Consider the following 24,108-nt stretch of genomic DNA (forward strand, 5'->3'; position numbering starts at 1 on the left):
TTTTTTATTATTATTTTATGCTTCTCGGTGTTACAGTATCTCTGTCTTCCTTCTGTTCTCTCCCACTTTAGAACCATGCCTAAATATAAGAGCAGTGTCCGTTGTAGGACCAAAAAAATAAAACTAACTCGGAAAACCATCGGTGCTCGGGAGAAATATTCCTATATTCCGTCACATGCAGGCTCATCTGACACCAACACTGTTTTTCCCGCATCAGATGATATTTGTACTGAAAACTCAAAGGAAGAAGGGACCGCGTATACCAGGGCAAAAAGGAAGGAGCTGAGCCTATGGGATACACTAAAAGATCAGGTCTTGGAAGAGTCTTTAGATGAGCAGAGCATAACAGAGCCTATGGGTTTGACGGAAGTGCTGTCAAGAGAACCGACTTCAGATAGTATGCATTTAAATAAATTAATGCATTATGCTTCTTTTATGTTGATTAAACGACATTTGTCAATAAATGACTTCTTTTTCTTTATTTAGATACTACGAATGTTTGCAACATCTGCCACTGTCTTTTCAGTGATGAGAAAAAAAATGCCAAGAAGAAGTGGCGTGAGTGGCGACGTTGCAACACATGTGAGCAGTGGTCACACCTGGCATGTGGCTTCAAGAAAAACTTGTGTCGTCATTGTCAGACTCCCAGAAGTTGAGCCTTGTTATGTCTTTCAGAGCGAAGGTGAAACATTAACATGTTTAACGTTGAAAAAATTGTCTTATAGTACTACTTGGTTCTTTGCTGGAATAATGAGAGGGTGACTCGCTGTCCAAAGTGTTCAAATCTGTATGTTCGAAGATACTGTCCTACATATGATATAAGTAGTTTCTGGCTTATTAGAGTTCATGGATCTCCATTGTGCAACATCTTCAAGTCTGTGAAATCATTCACTTCTGTTTGCAGCTAAAATGTAAAAGAAGCTTTTATTGGAGATGTGTTTGTGTTGTGCTATCTGTCATTAAACATGTTTTTTCAAAATGTATTATGCATCACTGGGACTGCAAAAAAGACACTTCTAATTTGGTCACAGTATTTGTGACATCTGTTTATCAGAAAGCTGTCAATGTTAGCATTTCCTGTAGTTTGTCTTAAACAATTGATAAATGCACAATGCATCAATAAAAGCTTTTGTATGTATAGATATTCTGTCAAATGTGAGTGCTTTAAATAGTTAGAGAAACATTTGGGTATGAAACCAACACATCAGTGAGCATGTTAGCTGAACTCATTACTTTTGCACTTCAACAGTTTCAACATGGTAGCACAGATAATACCCTTTAGCAAAAGAATGGGTAAGATCTGATAACCACTGATAATCGCCATTCTATGGGATGATAACATCCGAAGCAGGTGGTTTGTTTACTTATGTGGTGTCACGACTAAAACATTTCTATTTTTCTTTTGAAAGCCTTTCCTTTGAATTCACAACCACATAGCAACATGTCTGCAGAAAAGCCACTACTGTGTACACTGAAAGTAGTTCCTAATTGATTCAGTACATTTACGTTCTTCTTTTTGCGGTTTGGTTGTTTGTCCAAGAAGGACCAAACAACCACTGAAAGCCTGCAATAAATTGAGATACATTAACAGGAAGCAAATGTTTGACAGGATAATTTCCTTCTGTGAGAGAAGAAATTGACCCATATTGATCACTTTTACATGTATGCATTAATGTAAAGCTTATATAATTGTTTTATTTTCTATGTAGCCACTATCCATGTTTGGTGCAGTGCTCAGTGTGTGGCTAATTTGATCATAAAAATATATGTGAAATAATATTATTTTAAGAGAGTTTGCTGTTTCAAGCCTGAACATCAAAGAAACAACAAAAAACACCCACATGTTTATTATTTAGCACTGATTGTTTTAAATGAATGTTTCAAATGTCTACTCTGTTTTTATTCAGAGATTAGCATTTCCATGTTGAAGAATCAATCAATCAATCAATCAAATTTTATTTGTATAGCACATTTCAGAAGCAAGGCATTTCAAAGTGCTTTACATAATTAAGAAACAAAATAAAAACGGTATGTGACATTAAATAAACAGTAAGAAAGAGAAAGAGATTTTGGAAAAAGAAAAAAAAAGAAAAAGATTAAAAAAAAGATAAAATCATACTTTTATTATGGAGTTTAAGTGCCTGCCGTCGCCAGACTCCACCGAAGAATGGAAAAATGTCTTACAAATACTGATCTCAGAGTCCACATTAGGACATTTCCATACAAAAGTTAGTGATTGATTACTGCTGTTTGTAAAAGTTCACAATTGCAATTCTAACAATTCCAGAATATTTTAGTTTCTTGAATAGCTAATAGTAGTTAGTTCTTTAGCTTTTCTTTCAGCTTTTCATCCATGTCTTGAAAATCTTACATGCTTAAACTGGAGGCAACTGGACCTCTCTGGTTTCTAGAAGACATCACAATTCTCACACAAATAATTCAGTTCTAAACATGGGTTGGAACTATCAGGCACATAATTTATGGTCAGAACAGTTTCACTGTTTGAGAGCATCAAGATCAAAAGAGTCCCTGTGCCATACCCTCTATTCGATAACATTTTTGGGTCATTGTCACTAGAGGATCCAAATGTGTCACCTAATGCTGCCAATGTGTGAATGGTTTTGGTCACATACTTTAAGGTGTGAATAGTGTTGAACTTAAAATAAAAAATAAAAAAAAGCATGTTCGTTTAAGTGAGAAGAGATCAGAAAAATACTTCTCTCCATTGCGAATTTAATGAGGACTCACGGCTTGGTAACTACAGGTCTCTCATCGTTCATCATTGTTCTACCTAGTTGATGATGTATGAGGATTTGCTAATTTCATTCTATGAAATTCACAGTGATAAAACACTATAGTCTGTGTGTGTGTGTGTGTGTGTGTGTGTGTGTGTGTGTGTGTGTGTGTGTGTGTGTGTGTGTGTGTGTGGTTGATGCTTCTGCTGCTGTGTGTGAGTGTTAACAGAGAAGCAAAGCTCCTAGCCGTGGGGTTGGAACAAACATCTATTATTCTGGGGCAGAAACTTTGTTGACGTACAATCCAGCTGTATTAATTCTCTCTTCATAACTTTCTCCCCCTTGGATAGACACCAGAACCTCTGGATTAATACTCACAATATTCTGTGAGATTATCACAGCAACACTTTCCCTAAACAATATTCACACCCTCCTAAAAAGATAACTCTTTTTCACCTTAACCATGTGTGTAAGTTGCCTGGGGATACAAGTTAAGGCTTCACCGCAAGCAGACTGGAGAAGATTCTCTGTCATCCAGGATATGGTGATCTTTACAGTACTTACAGTAAGTAGAAGGCAACTGGACTGTTTGCTCTTGTTTCCTGAAGATGTTTAGGACATATGAGTAAGCTTAGCTCAACTCAACATTTTGGTCAATGTAGCTTAATAATCCAAAAGGGTTTCTGATGATACCATGTGAATTGTGAGATGTGATTTGTTGTAAATTCACCTGGAGAGAGAAGTCAAGGCTGCAGAATGGTACTTCTCCATGCGTGTGGCACTGCCACACACATGCCACACTCAAAGTTAGAACCTCCCCAAAATCAACCAAAAATCCCTCCATTCAGTTTTCCGTTATTATGCTTGTACAGTAAACGAGCCAGACACTTTTCTTCCTAAGATGATTCCAACATCTGGTTTGGGATTTGAGGAAAACAAAGAAGTCTTACCCAGTGTTATGGGTATGCATGTGTGTGGTAACCTGTGCGTCACTGAGTAGAGTCCACGGGAAGCAATATTAGAGTTTTGGGAATCGGAGTTAGGAGCTGGAAAAAATATCACAAGAGATACAAATGTAATGCTAATCATTTCTTTATACTGGCCTCCCTCATTATATTTCAGATAGATGGGGTTAGGGGTTATGCAGTAAAATTGAAAATCAGCCTTGAGGTTGCTTGGTGAGCTCCAACTTTCTGAGTCAGAATTTTAGCATTACTGAACCTTCTTACTGCTTTTCTGATTTGGAACTTGGGAAATTCAACTTTTGAATGTTAATATAGTGTACAATAACTCTCACCTACTCTTAAATGGGTTTTATGTCACCATATTTTTGAAGATTTGTTGATTATTCCTGTTGCTTCTGCACATTTTCATCTCCCTTTTTCCTTCCACTCAACCTTCCATTAATGTATCCGGATAAAGCAACCTGTGCGCAATCAGTCTGTGCAGCCATGTGCATCTGTTCAATGCCCTCCCCATGGAGGGCGTAACTCTGTGACATTTGATAATATTCCAAATTACAGAGTTGCACCTGTAGATCACAGCACAAAAAGTAAATTTCGGCTCAGTTTAAAAGTTTATAGTGATCAAGTTCAGTCCTCACAGAGCTCGCAGCGTTTTTGATGGACAATAATCTTTATTTTCAAGGTTTGCTAGAGTCTGGTTAACGGGCCCTATTAGTATTCCCGTCCCACGGGCGCGCAGTGTTGCCAACCACAGAGCCACGTCAGGCCTGTAGCAAGTGCTCATCTTCGTTCTGCCTCTCCAAGGTTAGAGATAGGCCCGCCCGACTGGGAGGAAGCACTCAAAGAAGAAGAAGAAGAAGGAGAAGAAGAAGAAGAAGAAAAAGACACTCGGAGCCGGACTGGAACTCCGACGCCAGGGATCAGTTTCATATTTTCTCCTACACAGAAGCTCAAAGTGTAGGCTGCGACTTTATTCTCAGCGCACGCAGACGGCGTTATTTGGTCCGCACAGAACAGAGGAAAATATTTTTAATCGCCCGGTGCTTGATGGAAACGCGCAATCATAAAAAATGGTTGCATTTGGAGACCATCCGTGAATGCGATCTGACATCTGTGCGTCAGAAAGGACGCTTCTGCAAACTGGACTCCTAGCCGGGTGTGAAGAGTCCTCGTTATACACCTTTATAGCGGCGCGGGAGTGAAGGTGACTTGAGCCCCGACGCAGTCAAAGCAATGCGGAGAGGAGCCACAGGCGCTCATCCTCTACTTTTCCTGCGCCCTTAGGCTCGTCTGGGATTTCCCTCCCCTCCTCCCTCTCCTACAATAAATAAAGGTAGCGACAAAGAGCAATAAGAATAAATCGAGCTTCAGTTGTCGAAGGTGAACTGAGTCTATAAGGAGAGAATAAGGTGAACGGCAAAGGGTGCATGGTGGTGAGGTAGAAGGGGAACAGCGGTGGAGGAGTTTTTAATCATTAGAAATATTTGTGGCTGGAGTCGGACAGAATCGTTCCGTTTTGGGGCTGTTTTAATCGTGGATGTGTATGCATGAGTTCTGCATCGAATGGGCGCAAAAACCGCCCCAGATCCGCCGGGAACATCTTCCAGATCGGCAAGCCTCCGTACCGAGACCCGCAGCGGAGGGAGAGCACCGAGAGTACCCGCAAAGCCCAGCGCGCCGTGGCCGACTGCAGAATGGTAGGTCTGCGGCACGTCAGTGTCTGCAAGCCGCTAAAAAAAAAAAAAAAAACGAGTGCCAAGATTTCTTTTGCTGTTTGAAAATTGAATATCCTGCGCATCTAGCACGCAAAAATGAGTGACTTTACCCAGGTCTGCCTAAAAATAGCCGTATGCATTTACACTTAAGCCAAACAGAACACCTCGGCGTGCAGACGGACTGTGTGATTTGCATTTAGAGTGTGGAAAAGAGATAGGTGCTTATGATTTGGAGCTGATTTGCTGAGAATTTTAAAGAATTGATTGAATTACATGAACATATGTGCAGATGTTCATAATCATGGCACATCTACCTTGTGTTTTAACAGAAATGATCAAGCCTTTGCCATACATCGCCGATCGTCATGCAGTCTTCTCGTTTTCAGGCAGGATGTACAACACGAGCAAAAATACCTGTGCCCCAATACGCTCACCAATCTTATTTCTTCAGGCAACCAAATTAAATAAAACACGAGTTCACCCCCCAGGATATATATTATATATGGGTGCACTCACTCTTGTCTATATAGGCTGTTCTAATGGCGATGCTTCACAAATCTTCAGTCACGTTTTCCTGACTTTGTAACTGCAGATGTACAAGTCTGCACATTTTTTTTTCGTTTGCATACTGCAGCTCGTTTTCCACCGCTACTCGGGTTTAACATCTCAGACTTTTCTGCTGCAGTGACAGGACAGGAGCACAAGTTTTCTCAAGGAGGTGCTGGTCCATGAGTCACTTTTGCTGCCCCACTCCCACAATTTTATAGTGTTGATGCAGATTTCAGATTAATAGTGACGAGCACATTACCTTCAAGGTTTATACTATCCAAACAAAACAGAGTTTTTTTCTGAAATAACCTCTTGTTGAAAGGTTTTTTCTTTTAAATCACAATATAATTTCCTAGCATGTCTGCACCCATATACAAAAAAAGGGACCGAAATCTTGTAGTAACTATGCCAGACCTGAATGCAGTGCTGTAACATGGTCATGAAAATAGATGTTTATAAAAAAGAAGGAGCAGAGGAGCATTTGCTTATAGTTGCTGTTGTTTTCCATCTGTGCTTGGGGTGGAGCGGATGGCTAAATGTGGGGTCACAATGTCATATTTTTCAAATTGTGGCATATTGGAATACAAATCCACCAATGCAAATCATGCAAACTTAAGCTTGCTTTTTAAAACTTCTGTTGGAAATTTATAAAATAACCGTCCATCCATTGCATATACTCATCTATCCATTTTAGGGTTGGAGATGTGAGGTGGCTGCCTGTAATTGGGAGGATGCAGCAAAGGTCCCCAATCCTGTTTTAGGTGTTTCCCTGCTACTGCACACCTAGCTTAAACGAATTGTTGATTAACAGGCTTCTGTAACAATTGCAGGCATACAAAAAAGGTAATTTGAGTCAGCTGTGCTGGAGTGGAGAGGCATTTAAAACATTGGGCAGTGGGCTCTGAGGACCAGGGTTGAGGTTCACTAGCATACATCATGAAAAGGACAACGCAGAGATCAACTTAGCAAACAACTATGCACTCTTTCCTTTAATTCCTTCATAAAACGGTTTGCCTGTCTGTATGGAGGGGTTTTGTGGTATAGGAAGTGTCCCCCCTGTCTCCCCATTAGTTATAACCACTGGACACGAGATTGTAGTCAAGGACATATTTTTTGTCACCATTCTGATGTGCTGCTGTTTAATGTGTCACTTGAAGCTCAGATTAATGATCCTTTTTGTCTCAATTTAACTCAGATCGTCCAAGAATTCAACACACTTGTGGCTTTGTACCGTGAGCTGGTCATCTCCATCGGTGAAATCACTGTTGACTGTCCTACTTTGCGGGCCGACATGCTGAAGACCCGAACCAAAGGCTGCGAAATGGCAAGGGCGGCACACCAGAGTCTCTCCTTGATTTCAGGGTGAGTTTGCTGTCCATGGTGCTGAAAACGATCAAACATGCCACACTGTCGGAATTTGGAAAGTGGTTTACTTTTTTTCTTCAAAGCAAACCCCTTGTTTGCATAAGCGTCAAGATTGTTGGCAGGTTTGTTTCGTTTACCTCAGCTCCTGTAACAGAGACAGGATAAGGCATAACTGAACTAAGCAGCTGCTTTTGGTCCCTCTGGCCTGTAGATGTGCTAGACATCTCACACTGACTACAAATGAAAACATCAAATTTATTGTCATGTTTTCTAAAAACTAAACACACATATTAAGCAGTTTAAAAATTTCAGGATAAAAATTTCAGAAGACTTATTAAAACTTAGGTAGAGCCTGTAGTTGCCAGCTGAAGAGAAATGCTGTTTTTAGTTTGCAAACTGCACTACCTTAATGTACATAAGACAAGGAGCTTCTTTATTTTACACACTACGACTGTCTCTGTTTTCCATGCAAAAGTGTTTCTCAAATTGTTAATCACCCATTCATGTGAGCCAGGTGTGCAGCAACAAAAACATCAAAAACATGCAAGTCTGAGTATCAGGGTTTGGGACTTCTACTTTAGACCACAATAACAGTAAGATGAAAAATATTTGCAGTTAAAAAAAACACATATACTGTAATTATTTCATTGATTGATTTATGGGGGGCTGCAAACATCCAATTAAGCATAACAATAAATTAATAACCTTTAAAAAGGCAACACAAAAAAACTAAATGTTTAAAAGGTTTGTGCTTAATAGCTTATCTGAGTGAATGCATCTTTAGTTAGCTTTTGAAAAGCCCTGGTTCAGCAGTAGCACAAAAATCAAAAGAAAGTTAATTTCCGGTCATGGGTGCCACCATCCCATAGTGTAAGCTCAGTCCTTGGAACATCCAACAAAAGATGTCTGAATGACCTGAAGGATATGCCACTCAAACAAACACTTAAAAGTCCAGTTAAATAAGGTCTGAGGTCATTAATGGATAAAAAAAATAAAAAATAAAAATCTAAGTTTAATATTGGTTGTAAAACTAATACGACGCCCGTGTAAAGAATAAAAAATAGTAATAATATACACGCGTCAGGACGTCTTAGCTAAAATATGAGTGGCAAACAAAAACATTTTGTTATAAAGTTAATTTTCCATCCATCCATCCATCCATTTTCTTGACACCCTTGTCCCTTAGTGGGGTCGGAAGGGGTGCTGGTGCTTCTCCAGCTAATGTTCCAGGCGAGAGGTAGGGTTCACCCTGGACAGTTCCGCCAGTCTGTCGCAAAGTTAATTTTCCTCCCGACTTAATATTAAACCACAAAATTTAAGGGTGTTGACACACAAATAATCAAGCTTGTAAAAACTAAAACTAAAATGTATTGCTCCTGTGTTCTCCGGTGGATGACGGGCTTTAGTGGAAACGAGGCCCTGACTAAAATTCTGGCCAGGACCCAGGACAATCTTGAGCAGCCTCTGCTCTATAAACATGCAAGCATTAGCCCACTCCATTAAACACACTGAGTTTGAGGGAAAAACAGAACATGAGATCAGCTTTTAAAAATCATCTGTAATTTGCAAGCGGAAGAGCTTTTCCAGGAAACGATCACCACACCACGCTGTAACCGATCACTTCCATTTAGCTGTGGCTAATGCACAAAGTGGAGTGGCAGTGGGATGCTTCCCTGGATGAATATTTGAGAAGATATTATCAATGGTGTAAATCCAATGATTCCCCCCCCCCATTCTTTTAATACATTTAGTACATTAATACATTTTATGCTTAGTTCTGACTTAATTTTATTGGCTGTTTCTTTGTTCTGTGATTCTGTAAGGAATAGCTCTGCTTATTTTCCTCTCTCCTAAGTGGTCATTATAATACAATTCTTTGGTATCTTTTTTTTTCTAATAATATCATGGATGCAGTATAGGAAACATCAATGCTAAGTGGTTACAGTTTAAATTAGTTTCCTCTTTGTTGCCTCAGAGTACATTTTTATTATAAATGTACACTTTAAAACAAATCTGGAGAAATAGTGGTAACAGAAAGCTGAAAAGGCCTCGTTTGATGAGCGGTTCCCTTCAATACTTGTGCCAGTGGATGAGGGGGATTTTAAGATCCTCTGAGGCGTAAGATGCCAGCTGCCTTGGCACCATCAAACTTACTTAAACAACAATTGGAAAGATTGCAGCCAGTGGTGGGTGAGAGGAGAGGATGTCTGTAGTTCAATGTCGTTGCCAATGTCCAATGAATGTTGGAAAGGCCCCAGTATTAAGTTTATTGTTCTAATACACCCCATATTCTTGCCTGCCTGTGATTGGTCTGTAAAATCCTTTAATGAGCTTGCACTATAATTAGCATTTTACTAGAGAAATATAAATTTAGCTTGTTTGATTCTTAGATCATTACATTTCTCATCTTTCAACATTTATAAAACCTTTCATTAACAGTTTGGTGCTTTAGCTTTACAAATGCTCACATATTTAGTAGCCACTGATTATTACTAATCTTGGTTTAATATCAACTGGATACTTTAAATCAGGACTGGCCAGTGGAGTTGATTTGTTGCAGGAAGGTGAAAACATCTTTCTATGAGACATTTGTCCATGCAAACATGAATATTCTCAAGATAGTCCAGTTGCTTCAAATAGGAAGAAAACGTGCATGTTAAAATTATTGGCACCTCTCACTTGCCCTCAAGAGTGAGTGAGGATGCATATTTGGTTGCCCTGTGATAGACTTGCCATCCTGTCCAGTTTCTTCTCCACCTCTTGTCCATTGACCACAGGAGATAGCAGGTATGGGAAATGGTTGAATAAAGATGTTACTTCTAGACAGAAAATACATCGACAAACTTTTATAATCATTTTCTCAAAGCCCACAATTAAATAATTAGCTGAGTAATGCAGAAAACTTTTTTTTTTTTTCCGGCATATTTTTCAGCTATAAACATTGAAAATGAGTAGAACCTTTATTTCCTGCTGTTTCACCTTCTGAAAAGAGATGATACTGCAATTTTTTTGGAGGCTACTTACTACTGATAACATTAACCTTTTTTTTTTTTTTTCTAAACATCCTTGGATCTATTGTCAAACCCTGACAAAAACCCATGTCAAAGACCTGGACAAAGACAAAAAACTTACTGTAAGCTTTTTGCTGTGCCAACATTACTGTGAGTTAATATTTTAAGTTGACCTGGTTCAAACCGTTCACAGCTATCACTGCCTTGCTACAATCCTACCATGATAGGTGTTCTCAGTGTCTTCCTAGATGATGCTGCATCACTAACGGGACAATGCACTACTGAGGTGTCAAAAGGAGACGTTTGAGGCATCTGTTATTTAGTTTGTATAACAACCTCTCATCTGTGCTTGGTAATGATGTTGATGTTCAAATGTATGCTGATGATACAGTCATTTACACACAGGATAGACATAAAATAAGCGGCAGCCATATTGTCAGTAGCAATGGATTGGAGTTCAAAATGGTGTGGAAAACATCAAAAATGTCTTTCTTCAAAAAACAAAACAAAACAAAAAAACAAAGTAATTGATAAAGGAGAAAAAAACATCTATTGATGAGTATAAACATCAGGGAACTCATTAAGACTCTACTATTAGGTTTTAAAATATATTAACTACTGCTCTAAAATAAAATTTGTCTAACTTTTGATGCATAAGAGACATGCTATCCATATGGATGGATAAATACTCTAACATTCCAGAGTGATATGGGACACGTGAATTCTTTAAGCATAGCCTTTACACATTCTGCAATGACACCTTCATATTCTCATGTTCTGTTTTCAGCTCTCCAAATATGACAATATGTAGCTTTTGACTTTCCCTGCTGCTTCTTTATGTTACAGAATACCATAGAGTGCCCATAAACATATTGCTCCAAGACCTTTAAAATGGCATAACTGTCGGCTGTAGCCAATAATGTTCTTTTTGCTTTCACTATTTGCCATTTCAGGCCAGAGGACGGGGAAATCCACCCTGAGATCTGCCGGCTTTTCATCCAGCTGCAGTGCTGTCTGGAGATGTACATCACAGAGATGCTGAAATCTGTCTGCCTGCTGGGATCCCTGCAGCTCCATAGAAAAGGTTAATGCACATAGACTGCATGGCGGTTAATGGGTAACGTAAAATCAAGTTTAAAAAAAAAAAAACTTGAGATAATTAACCATAAAGTATGAAGCAAATATATTATTTAGTATTTCAGAATGAATTTTGTAGTTTTTTTTTATGTTTGTACCAATTACCACCTTTAGCTTATGTTGCATTAACTTAACTGAAGGTTTAGTTAGTTAACCTTGAACTTAGCTAGAAGTTAATATAAGCTAAAGGTGATAAATGATAAGGGATCAGATTGCAAACTTTTCTTCATCGGCTTTCTCATTTTCAGATTTTTTACATTTTGGATATTAAATAAATCGTATCAAACTTATTGTCTTTGTGCTTTAGGTAAAGATTCATGTTGTCCTCCTGGAATCGACAGTAAGACGGAAGACTCTGACATCCCCATCCTGGAGGACACCTCTTCTTCACCCACTGATTGTCCTCAGCTCTGTTGGCTGGTGGCCACTGATATAGAAAACATTGAAAAGTATGTTGAAAAATGTTTTCTGAGAACAACCTGAACTTTTTATGTTTTTTTTTACGTAGGCCTTCAGAACTCTCCTCACATTTAGACACAAAGTAAAGAAATAATACTCGAAAACATATACAAAGCAGCCCTGTGATTTTTTAATTTATTGTATGCTTAACTAATTTAAATGTAAATGAGAAAAAGGTTTTCAAAGACGTTATATAAAGTTGTTTAGTGGGAGACCTGTTTTACACAAGGAGCAAGCTGATAAAGTCTACCCTATGAAAAGCCTCATCGAAAGGACTTTAGGATATTCTTTATAATACTGCAAAGAAGTGATTCATGCTCACTGGATTTTTTTCAAAACTAAAATCTTTGTCCAGTTATAGTCATAGAGGAATCAGCAGATGTTTTCACAGCATGTCCGGTGGTTTAATATGGATGTTGAATATTCATTTTAACAATGTAATCAAATCCACAACCGAAGATACACAATAAAAACTGAGGACAATCTTTTATTAAAAATGTTCTGCAAAATTTACTAAAATTGCAATTTCTGCCAACAAATTTTTCGAGTAGGTGTTCAAAACTTCAACTTGATGTGATTGAAGGAAACTGAAGAAAACTGGAGGCTATTTTAAGTTGGGTTGGCTCTCGAGAATTGAACAAAACATGAGTGTGGCTTCACTTTAATAAAAGAGCTGTCCAGTCTGGCCCATTCAGCATTTGCAGCCAAAATATGTTGTACAAAGGAGAGAGAACGACCATAATGTGATAACGGAGACATGGTTTGGAATAATAGAGTGGTCTGTCTTTGAGGTACTGCGTCAAACTTCCTTTGCTGCTGCTTCCTCCTCCGGCTTTGACTACCCAGCCTATAGCACAGGACTGCCTGACTCCATTCACAGTTGTTCTTTTTTGTTTGTTTGATTTTCTGCACCAGAAAATCAGCAGGAACTCAGTAACCTGCAGCATCAGAGACATATGTGTAAAAGTTCACCCCTGTGAAAAGAATTCAAAACATTTACTGTATATTCAAGTACATATGTGTGATATTTATAGAGTTGGAAGTAGTTCAAGGAAATAATTCCTAATGAAGTTCATGAAAAGTAAAAATGGAGAAGTTGAGACTATTTTAACCAGACAAATGGTTATATGTAGCTCCTTTGAACCATCCTGACTTCTTTTACTCTGTCTCTAAATAGAATCGGAATTGAGAATAGTTTGGAACCGGAATCATAAGTGGAACCAGAATCGTTCAAATTCAAACGGCGCTCAAGCTCAATTTTAAGTTCCACATTTCAGTTACTCAAACTTTTGTATTTTTACAGGGACATGAGAGATATGAAGAACCTTCTAAGTAAACTCAGGGAGACAATGCCTTTACCACTGAAGAACCAAGGTAAGGGAAAGAGTACGCCTCATTTAAGGCATATGGACACCAAGTTTTATTCAGTAGAAAATAAAAATAAAAATGCTATCCATATAATCTTGAGAAGTCCTAATAGGTAAAGAACGATGGGATTTCCTTGCCTACACTGTATACAAATGGTATGATATATTCAAAACTTTATATATGGTGTGTAAATATACATTGTATATTTATATATTGCATACAAAAATATGCCAAATACAGCCATTATAGTTTGTGTGACTATATACCAGAGCATATCCATGATGCTGTGGGCTGCCTCACAAAATCAATTTCCTTAACTCTCAGTCATCTCAGTTCCCAGACATAAAGCCTGTAGTGAACCTACACAGTAAGTTTCAGAAAATAAAGCATAAGAGATGACTCAGGATTCATAACAATCTACAAAATATAACATTCCCACTTCAAGATTATGCAACTGTAATGAAATGTTTAACTGTTGTTTTTTTTTTTTTTAAGTTATATTATCTAGACATTTATGATCACTTCGACTATCATCCATAAACTAGTCTAGGTAACAATTAAATGTGTTTATGTTCATTTATTTTGCCTTTGTTAAAAAGTAATTATGCGTTCTTTTCTCCAGATGACAGCAGCTTGCTGAACCTGACTCCCTACCCTCTTGTCCGACAGAGGAAAAGGCGTTTCTTTGGGCTCTGTTGTCTGGTAACCAGCTAAAGTCCCCACCTTCTAACATAGGAGGCGACAACAAAGACACCATCACCCACTGTCTGTCACCACTCGTGTCTCCCACCGATCTACTACTGCCACTTTCAAATGTATTCTCTTTTTTTTAAAGGCTGCCCATTTTATAATTTTATTTTGTAATACAAAGGAGAATTGTAACTGCAATGTAATAAAAATAAAACACCATAATCATGTATTTTAAGATATTTTGCAGCTTTTTTTTCTCTCTCTTTTTTTAGTAAATAAATCAGCTGCTTGTCTAATTTGAAAAAAAAAAAAAAGAATGTGAGCTTACATGAAACAATGTCATTGTTTGATTAATATCACAGTCCCGAATGAGTGAAGTAAGGATTCATGTTTCAAAAAAAGGGAATTTAAATGTCTGTGTTGTCAGAAATAATGTGATATGACTAAAAGCGATCTGAAGAATCAAAGGCCAAACGCCCAGAGATGGTGGGATGCCTTTGTCAAATATTAGATGACAGGTTTGTGCAGAAAAGTTGTTGTGTATTACAGTCTCTGTTTTCTGTTTCTTGCTGTTTTTGTTCTTACTGTACTTAATTTAGTCTTCCATAAACCAAGAACCTGTACTCAGCTTAAACTATCCAGCTTCAAAATGGAATATATGAGACATTATTCAAAGGAAAAGTTATTTGCACACAATATCTATCTATAAAGACGTTAGACTTGTACATACACATACTCTTTACGCAAGGCTCTTAATTATTTTCAAAGCTGGAGGTGGTTAGCATAGAGAACCTGTTTTGGGGTAGTAAATGAGGGAGGATCTTGTACTAACTGAGGTATAATGGAAAAGGAGAATGTGATAATAAAAGCTGTAACAGGTCATTTTACATTGTTAATAAAACTTTGTTATTGAAACCACTTAAATGGTGTGTCACACTTGTCTTACAAGTAATACATCAAAATGTCCATAGGGTGGAGACAGAGAAACAAAATTGAAAGACTATAAGGGGTTTATTGTGAACACAAATACATGAACAGAATATATGTATCATATGTCATTTTGCTACAAAAGTAACTGCACATTTCTGTTGATATATACATAATGGCATCTGACCTATTAGGTGCTGTCATGACCCTTGGGATATTTTTTGGTGTAATTGTGTAACTGGAAAATTGCTTTGTTTTGTTATGTATACTTATTTGCATTGTTTTAGTTTTTCTATCTGTACTTATTTTGCTCTCAGGTTCCTTGTTCACAGTGGGCATGCATCAGCGATCTGGAGAAAGCTAAGTAAATAATGCAGATAAGCTGAAGGCTGGACTTCCTTAGTACTTTAACAGTGCCACAGACTGATGAAGTCCTCGCCATGCTGCCTCGATGCAGTAGTTTTTTGCAGAAGAAGCCCACACTAATTATTAAGTGCCTATGATATGTATATAGACACACTTTTTATTTTTATTTTCCTGAGAAAATTAATTTGACGCTTTAATTATATATGAGAGGGCAGAACTCTTGTTCTCTGACAAAGAAACCTCACTGAAACACGTGTTCTAATTTATTGAATATGACTCCATACGCATATCATTTCCATGCGAGTCTGACACAAGCACGTACTGACACACATGGGCTCACCGTATGAGAAGGCAGCGAGCCAGTGGTAGAAATAGACCGCCAGCAGGAGTGTGTTCTGCCAGCAGGGAGCGTCTACACCGTCAGTTACAGTGAGCAAATCTCTTAAAATACATTTCAGTTTTAAATCCCAACAGTGGAATTTACATGATGATTTTAAGGAACATTTTTACATTTTCTTTTCTCAGGTAAAGAACTTCAATTTCATATGACAGTCAGTTGTGTTTACAAAACATGCAGATCAAAATGCAATGTTTCCATTACATTCAGAGTAACTGCTTGAGACCGTTTAATGCATTCTGATCAGGAGTCTTTAAAAGTGTCAATTAGTGAGGAATAAACCATACACAAAATGCTTCATGACTGGGAATTAAAAGCACTTTAAACAATGTAAGTTAAATGTTTTATTGAACAAAACAAAAAAGGAAATAGAACAAAATAAAGAAGAAATTAGAAGATGCAGTTGTCAGTTTTCCTCCTGACCCTTTAAGCTTTTGCGATGTTTTTAAACATGCTACATGTAGTATCTTGGTATGTCTATAAGGCATTTATGTGTTGAAACATGAGGAAAAGAAGCATGTGTTGCAACAGTCACTTAACCACTGATGTGTAATAATTAAACAGAAACATCTGGGCTTCTGCTTAGGCTGCTGCCCACATGAATTGATGGTCAGGAGCAATTTCATGCATTTGGCTTGTTGAAACGATTGGAAATTAATACATTTTATTTCCAAGCCAACCCTTCCGCAGTATGCAACTGGTCAAATGCCGCTGAAGCACAAGGCAGATAAACAATAGCATGAGTGGGAGGTATTAGGAAGCACATGGCTGGATACTGACAACCGTCACCTTCTCCCCTTTGCATCGTCGAAGTCCTGCTTCACACTCGCTCATGGTTTGTGGTGCAATCGTTGCGTCCTCACCAACACGGATGCACACGCTTTCTCCTGGAATCAAGCAGTCTGCTGAGTCTTTACAGCGACACTGATTGGTTTGGGCTGACAAAATAGTGTGAGAATAGAAAGGGATGATTGATGAAAACCTAAAAATACCAGGGATGATTTTCAATTGTTTGTGAGCTTCTATGTTCTCACCGTCACAGTTTTCCCACATGTGACATCTGGTGCAGTCTGTGTTGCTGCGCTGTGGCCACTTGCAGTTGCTGTCGTCTGCTATCTCAAGGTTTTTCCCAATACATTTGATTGCCTGAATCTTGCACACAGTCAAGAGAACAAACTGTCCATCTAATGGACTTATGGCACACAACTCCAGCGAAGAACTGATAATTAAAAAAAAATGAAGAAAAATAATAGCCAGCTTGCAAGCAAAATGCTAGATAATCACAGTGGTGGTTAGATCAGCAAATATACCTGCACTCAGGAGGCATTCTGCAGACACATTTTCCTCTAAATGACTTCTGCCATTGTTTGCATTGTGCTGGGGAAGCAGTGGGCTTCTGGCTTCTTTCAGCTGTGGGATTTTTTTTTTTCCCCCATTGACAGTAAAGAACAAAAATAAGTAAAAAGCACTTCTGTACTCTAAACTGTAGTAAAGTGTCATGTCTCAGCAATCTACCATCATTTTGAATACAGTGCCAATAATAGGTATTCACCCTATTGACTGTTTTGGCTCTCTTGATATGAGTTTTTTTTTTTTTAATGGTGGCTTTTTCATCACATAAAGCCCATAAAGCTTTGAGTGGTGAAGAACCTGGAGAACAGTTACATGCACAGATGAGATAAAATAGGGGGACAACAATACCTTGGATGCACCTGGTTTGAGCTGGGTCTGGAGAAAAATTCAAACTGGAATCACAAATAGCCGTAGCTTCACCATCTAATGAACGACCATGTGGACAGGAGAAGCTAACAGAGTCTCCCAGATGATAAGCCTCCTGTGAAGGAGATGCTACGACATCCTCTGCAAGTGGAGGAAGCTTACACACTGAAACTAGTAGGGGAAAAGCAAACACGGAGATAATTCAGCAGTTAGTTAACTATGATACTGCACTTCACATTTATTACAAATATAGCTACCTGCACAGAGCCCAGGGTTTGCAGACCAGGTTTGATCAGCATTGCATTGGAGGATGCTGATACCAACAAGATAAAATCCGGCGGTGCAGCTATATTCCACTCTGTTACCCACATAGTAGTTGTCCTTGGGATCCTGTGCAATGTGATTGGAGAACTCTGGTTATAAGCTTACTTAGTTAATCCATGTTGGAGCAATTAACAGAAGCTGTCCTGCAAAGACGCAAGTTGGGCCAAAATATTTGTTTCAATAAAAAAAAAGTGTAAAAAGGGAGACAGCACCTGCAGAGGGAGTTGGATTACAGATTGAATTTTTCTGAACTGTAATGCAATAGTTTTCAAGCCTATTCATGACATTGGTTCAATGACACATTCAACTTGGACTCAGTAGATTAAGGGTTAGGCTCGATGTGGACAGCACTATGAGTTTTGTTCGAGTTCCACTTTTCCTTTGCTCCTCGTTGTACAGTAATATAGCTTCATCTTTACCAGGATGTAGCCGTTGATCAGATTGGGTGGAGTCACACACTTCTGAAGTTCTGGGAGAGTTTGATCAAAGCACTGAGGCTCCATGGTTCTGTGGAAATGTTAAAATAAAAAGCTGCATTCAACAAAACACTGTCTCCCTAAAAGGTTAGCTTATTACAATCATTTAATGAACATCTACAAATACATGAATTCATATTGCACATTGCAACTAGTGTTTGCTCTGACTTTAAGTACTCCAGGTCCTCTTGTTCTTCACAGCCAGCGGTCTCAGTTGATTCTCCGATACAGTGATGGCCGCCGTTCTGAGGGGAAGGGTTAGAGCAAGAGCGACTACGCGAACTTCGACCCCCAGAACACAAAGACCAGGCAGACCAACAGGACCAACTACCATGGATCACACCTTCATTTAACGGGTGCAAGAGAAAAATAAAAGCCTTTATAGCATTTCATTTTAGAAGCAATTGTAAAATAGTAAATTAAATTGTATGAAAAACAAACAGCCACCTGGTTGGCCCTCTGCCTCAACTCCTTGCTCACAAGCCAGCCCTGATGTGCCAGTTTTGCAGATGCATTTGCATTTGTCTCCATCCATGACAGCCAGGCCATTATTTCTGCAGGACTGGCAGTGGCAGGGATGGCTCTCATACAGGTATTGTTCTATGGCTTTACGCAGGAAGAGTCTCTTAACTCCAGAACACTGAACTTCCTTAACCAGCTCTGACAGAGGTCGAAGCTATCAAAACAAAAGAGTTAGAGGGTCAAACTAAAGAGAAGAGTCCTTTCTTTAAATAAGGTAGGACATTGTTTCCTTCACCTTTTGTTTTATGACCACAGGTAATGACGTGATAGAGTCAGCCCAATTTGAGTACAATTCCCAGTTCTTGTCTGCATCATCAAGCTGCATTTTCTCTAATGCTGCAATGTGTGATGGACCTCCACCCTGCACCTCCACTTTTGCATTATTGTCAGACGTGCTGGTATCTGTTTCAAAACACCTTTATGGATAAGAAAAAGGCAATATCTAGCATATTTAGATTTCTTTATGAGCTGGAAAAATTAGCAAAAGTCTTACCACTGTGCCATGTCCTTGAACCTGTAGATGTTGTGCAAACCACTCTCGTGATAGGAAAGAACAGAATCCAACGTTTTTTCCTTTCGCATTCGTGATTGTCGAACCTCTCACTCTCTTTAAAACAGACAAAAAGAGAGGGAAATGCAGTCATTTAAACTACCTCTAATTTCTTCCAAAAAGTTTCTTTTTGCACTAATTTACAATTTTCTTCAGTTCAATTCCTGCAAAGGTTCATGACAGACTACTTAACTTAATTTGCTTCAGAAGAACATGGCAAGTAAAAATTAAAAGAGGGCTTGAAAAGGAAATTATGCCAAAAGAATTGAAGTTATTATAGATCCATAGTGGACATCATATTCATATTTTTAACAAACTTAGCTTGATTCCAGATTGCTGTGATGAGTGATCAGATAAAGTGTGATTACTTCAGACCAAAAGTCAATATCAATCAACTTAGTCACCTAAGCAAATTGCAAGTGTTTTAACCCTGCCGCAAAATTACCACCAAGCAAAATTTCCGTTAACCTTCTTTTAACCGGTCTCAGAGAAAAATAATAAATGTTTATTAAACTGTTTTTGGAAATTTGAAAATCCTTACTGATGCGATTTTCAGTTTCTTCATTGATTGAAACGATGGAGTTCAAGGAGCCCCCCATGCTTCCCTCAGATATGTAGTGTGTTCCAAACCTCTCCAAAATCTTCCTGTAGGCTGAGTAGTCGTAAACAGAGGGGAGCTTGGCCAGGGCCTTCCAAAACTCCTCTGATATTGGAAGGTACTTGGGAGAGTTGCTTTGGAACTGAGCTACCTCTATCTCATTCTTTAACACCACAATCCTTCTAGTCTATAGAGAAAGAAAAAATGTCATTTAATGAACATCATTTTTAATCATGGGTTTAGTTTAGAGTTTTCAACAATATTTCCTGTTGAAAAGCAAAAATGTGAGTCCAACGTACTTGAGACGTGTCATGTTTATCATGGAAGTCATAATTACGATGTCCGCTTGTTGTCCCGGCTACTGTCTGTCTGTTGACAATATCTTTTGCATAGTGCCATTGGCTGGTAAACATCTCATCACTGAAATCCTTTTGGACTGTAACCTGAGAAAATAACAGGATTAATAATAATATCAAGATAAACAAATATTTGAAAAAAAAAAAAAAAACTTTCTCCATATAGTTTAAATCTTTCAAGTGATAGATGAAAGAAGTGGGTAGCTTTTTGACCAATCTCCTTTTGCAGAAATAAAATATTCATCCTAACCAGAGACTTGTGCAAACCACTTAGGGATCTATGTGTTTTGTTTATAGAAGTGAGGTCTGCAAACTGAAGGGAATAGTTGTACAACACAACAGGAGAAAGGATAATAAATCTGTTCAAAATATATGCCAGAAAAGAACCATGTTGGTATGAAGTTCCACCTGTGATAAAGTGAAAGAATGACAGAAACCCAATTATCAATCATTTTTTGCTCTGAATCTTTTACATGACGCCAGACTTTACTCATTGAGTGATACACGACTGAAAGAGACAGAGTTCAAAGGTAAATGGTTTGGACTTGTACAGCGTTTATCAAGCACTTCACACTACATTCAGTCATTCATCCACACACTGAATATGGCAAGCTACAGGAGGCAGACAAAGTTGGAATTGAGCCAGCGGCAACCCACCAATCGCGGGACAAACTCCTACCACCAATGCCACCATCGTCCCAACCAATGCCCTGATTCTTCTACTAACCAGGAAGTTGTACTGAATAGCGCTGAGGGGAAGCCGATAAATGGTTTTGTGGACATCACTAAAGACAGATCGACACTGGCCCCCAAAGCTCTTAGTGTTGATGACACTTCCTCTGCTCTTTCCAGATACCACATCGAACCTACAGGGGGAAAAAGGCAATTAGTGGAAATGGATTTTATTTAGGAATATTAGTGTAAATGCAACTTAATGCACATGCATGATACACTTTTTAAAGATTATATTTGTAAATGGTTTTGAAAGTGGTCTCTGTGTTGGTCTATCGCATAAAATCCCGAAGTTTGTGGTTATAAAGTGACAAAATGTCCAAAAAGACAAAGCATGGGAATGCATAGGCATGTTGTGCTTTTTCAGATCGTTAAATGCAAATGTATCTCTGCAAAGGTTTCTCACTGACCCATTCCCAAGTAGCTCTACTTGAGGAGGGGGAACCGTATGTTCACACGTGATGAACTTTTGAACCGGACAGTCCCTCTCATCTAGTCCATCTTCTTCGCAGTCCTGATCTCCATTACACAACAAAGACTTGCTAATGCACTTCCCTGCAGATAAAAGAAAAAACAAATATTTAAGGGTTACTGTATTTTGTTTTGTATTTTGTTTAAAGTAAAGTTTATTTGCAACCTGATCGACAACGAAATCTGTCTCCGCATCCATCATCCAATGGACAGGCTTGCGTGGTTTCACAGGGTCTGGTCTCAGTGCGGCCCCCATCACAGGGGTTCCCATCAAACTGAGCATAGACAGCCATGGCTCGGCTTCTTGTCTATGACGTGAAATGACAAAAATCAGCTTTATGAGTTACAACCCTTTGCAGATGGGGGAACCAAATTAGCAAAAGTATTTAAAACTTCTCCAAACCTGCAATTTGGTGCAGGGATCACAAGCTGACCAGCTTCCAAAAGGCCCCCACTGGCAGTGAACACGCTGCACACAGAACCTTACAGACATAATTAAAATCTAGTAACTCAGAACACTGAAGGTAAGTGAAAAAAATAAAAACGGCAACACATCATGTTTGTTTGTTTTTTATCACCATGGATTTGTAGTGAAACATTAGAATGAATAAACTTACACTCTGGCCGAGTGCAGGGTCAGGAACAGCAGCGAAACTGTTGCACAGAGTTGCACAATATTCTAACAAGAGAATCATAAAAAACAAAAATGAAAAGAATGCACATTCTTGTTAAGATCGCAATCAAATGCTAAACATCTGTGCTTATCAAGAACAGCCGTCAAGAACTAGAAATTGTAGTTATACTTGCCTTCATGGTGTTCGAAGCTGAGCAAACAGGCGACATGTGTGCAGGCTTTCACACTGTGTAAGTATATTTAAGGGGAGTGTCACTGCTGGGAAGATGCCCCATGGAATTCAGTTTATTTCATAAGGAAGAGTATGTGGGGGTGGATGACAGGGGGAAGGATTGTTTCTGAAGAATGTGTGTGCTTCTTTCGATTTGATGAAAAAAAAAAAAAAAGTTTGGTGGCTTCTCCAGCCAAAAAGCTTGTGCAAAGATTCCTTCCAAATCCCGAGTTTACTCAGTAACATTATCTCACTATGGAAATATGGAGTTGTTTAAATGAAGGCCTCTATGTTCTTTCAGGGTCTCTAGAAAACCAGTGTTTATTTTAACTTTCCCCTTCACATACAATGACTTTGAAAAACAAAATATCTGCCTGAAGAAAGATTTGTTTCCTTAGCAGATCCAAATAGTCCATAGGTAATCATCCATCAGTGTTTGATGATGGGGTTAAATTTTGAAAAGAGTTTTTGACTCTTCAAACTGAGCACCACTTAAACTGAATAGCAGCTGAAAAACAGCTTCTTGTCTGTTCCCACGTTAGGGCTACAGTTCTCTACAGGTTTTTGAATTATAAAGTATAATAGTTTTCTAGGATGTTATTCACATGAAATTCATTTTTTTTTCTCTATTACTCAGAATTTTGGGTGCTTGGGACATATTACAGCATTAACCCATTCACTCCCACTGGCAACAATTGTAGCCAGACATTTTTTTTTCTAACTTCGGGAAGCTCTAAAATAATTGTTTTGACTCTTGGCTGCTAATTGAACCAGTGAAAGCTGAAGAATGTTAATGTGTTAGCATTTATCTTTATTATAAGTTAGGTTAATGTTTTGTATGTTATTGTTTTATTGTTATATTGCTGATTTTTTTTGTTGTTGTAGTTATTTTAAACTAAATTTGGCATTTTATTTATTTATATATTTTTAGGAAACTATAACTTGCTAATAAATATTATTAGTTGCGATTTAGTTTAACAAACACTGGAGGGCAACAGAGGTCTGAGATGCTTTTCTTTTCGTGGTTAAAAAAATGTGCATTACTAAACTAAACAAAAACCTGCCTGTATTTTGCATAACTCAACAAAAGATGACCCATTCTATCAGCTTAACCAGCTTGTTGACATTTATAAATTATAAATGATAAAAGATAAATGCTTAATTATGTGACAACCACTGGTATTTTTTTTTATTTTTTTTAATCCAGCTTGGTATATTTGCCATATTTGTCTGTATTATCCTCAGCCCTCTCTAAATTTGGCTAGTGCAGTCAGGGTGACATACTGTGCATATTCATCACACACTAGCTGGCAATACTCAGACCTAAATGGATTTTTATATTATTTATTTTTCTTTAGTGAGGCTACAGGAGAGGCGAGGTTGTCTTGCCTGGCACTTATTTTGGCTGCTCCTCATTTTGACAAGTAACTCTCGGAGCCATTTTTCACGCTTTCAATTTTAGGATGTCATATTAATGTAAAGCTTGGTGTTAAAAATGTGCTGCAAAATCTCATAGACTGTACACTTTTGACAGAGTTTTGTTTACAATTTAGATATACAATTTGAGTTTTCAAATGCAAGAGAGAAAAAATAAGGGAAAGAGATTAAAACAAATGCAATGGGGCACACATTGTAGTTTTTTTTATTTTCTACACAAAAATGTTAGGGTTATATACTATTTTTCTAAAATTAGTCACGGAGATTCACCAATGTTTTACAGCACAATATTGATCCAGTTAATAAATGGAAATTGATATGTTTATGTGCCAGCCCCAAAAATAAACTGTTTCTGTTGTTATGGAAATGATAGGCTTGGTCCTGCTGAAGGCAA

At 38.2% G+C, this 24,108-nt stretch overlaps 2 protein-coding genes and 1 long non-coding RNA gene across 3 annotated transcripts; 2 read left to right on the forward strand and 1 right to left on the reverse strand.

Moving 5' to 3' along the window:
* Nucleotides 1-6: 6 nt before the first annotated feature.
* Nucleotides 7-1,135, forward strand: LOC106942182 (uncharacterized). The gene is made up of 2 exons (XR_001423572.1): nucleotides 7-397; nucleotides 487-1,135. It is a non-coding gene; the product is annotated as an uncharacterized LOC106942182 (long non-coding RNA).
* Nucleotides 1,136-4,300: 3,165 nt separating this feature from the next.
* LOC106942184 (regulator of G-protein signaling 7-binding protein A-like) lies at nucleotides 4,301-14,918 on the forward strand. The gene is made up of 6 exons (XM_015025392.1): nucleotides 4,301-5,397; nucleotides 7,160-7,326; nucleotides 11,294-11,424; nucleotides 11,785-11,926; nucleotides 13,240-13,310; nucleotides 13,927-14,918. The coding sequence occupies exons 1-6, from the start codon at nucleotides 5,248-5,250 to the stop codon at nucleotides 14,016-14,018; spliced, it is 753 nt and encodes a 250-aa protein (XP_014880878.1). The 5' UTR covers nucleotides 4,301-5,247; the 3' UTR covers nucleotides 14,019-14,918.
* Nucleotides 14,919-15,533: 615 nt separating this feature from the next.
* On the reverse strand, nucleotides 15,534-22,340 carry LOC106942183 (complement component C7-like). The gene is made up of 18 exons (XM_015025391.1): nucleotides 22,240-22,340; nucleotides 22,050-22,111; nucleotides 21,836-21,914; nucleotides 21,599-21,740; nucleotides 21,372-21,516; nucleotides 20,957-21,095; nucleotides 20,173-20,316; nucleotides 19,817-20,060; nucleotides 19,219-19,332; nucleotides 18,961-19,127; nucleotides 18,651-18,879; nucleotides 18,372-18,546; nucleotides 18,147-18,234; nucleotides 17,661-17,793; nucleotides 17,386-17,574; nucleotides 16,995-17,094; nucleotides 16,719-16,903; nucleotides 15,534-16,622 (listed from the first exon to the last, which is right to left on the reverse strand). Exons 1-18 carry the CDS (start codon nucleotides 22,273-22,275, stop codon nucleotides 16,438-16,440), a joined length of 2,556 nt encoding a protein of 851 aa, XP_014880877.1. The 5' UTR covers nucleotides 22,276-22,340; the 3' UTR covers nucleotides 15,534-16,437.
* Between the last annotated feature and the right edge of the window lie 1,768 nt (nucleotides 22,341-24,108).

The sequence above is a fragment of the Poecilia latipinna genome, unplaced genomic scaffold (genome assembly GCF_001443285.1).
Source record: "Poecilia latipinna isolate Pla-1442-1.1 unplaced genomic scaffold, P_latipinna-1.0 Scaffold4091, whole genome shotgun sequence".
Taxonomy (NCBI): Eukaryota; Metazoa; Chordata; class Actinopteri; order Cyprinodontiformes; family Poeciliidae; genus Poecilia; species Poecilia latipinna.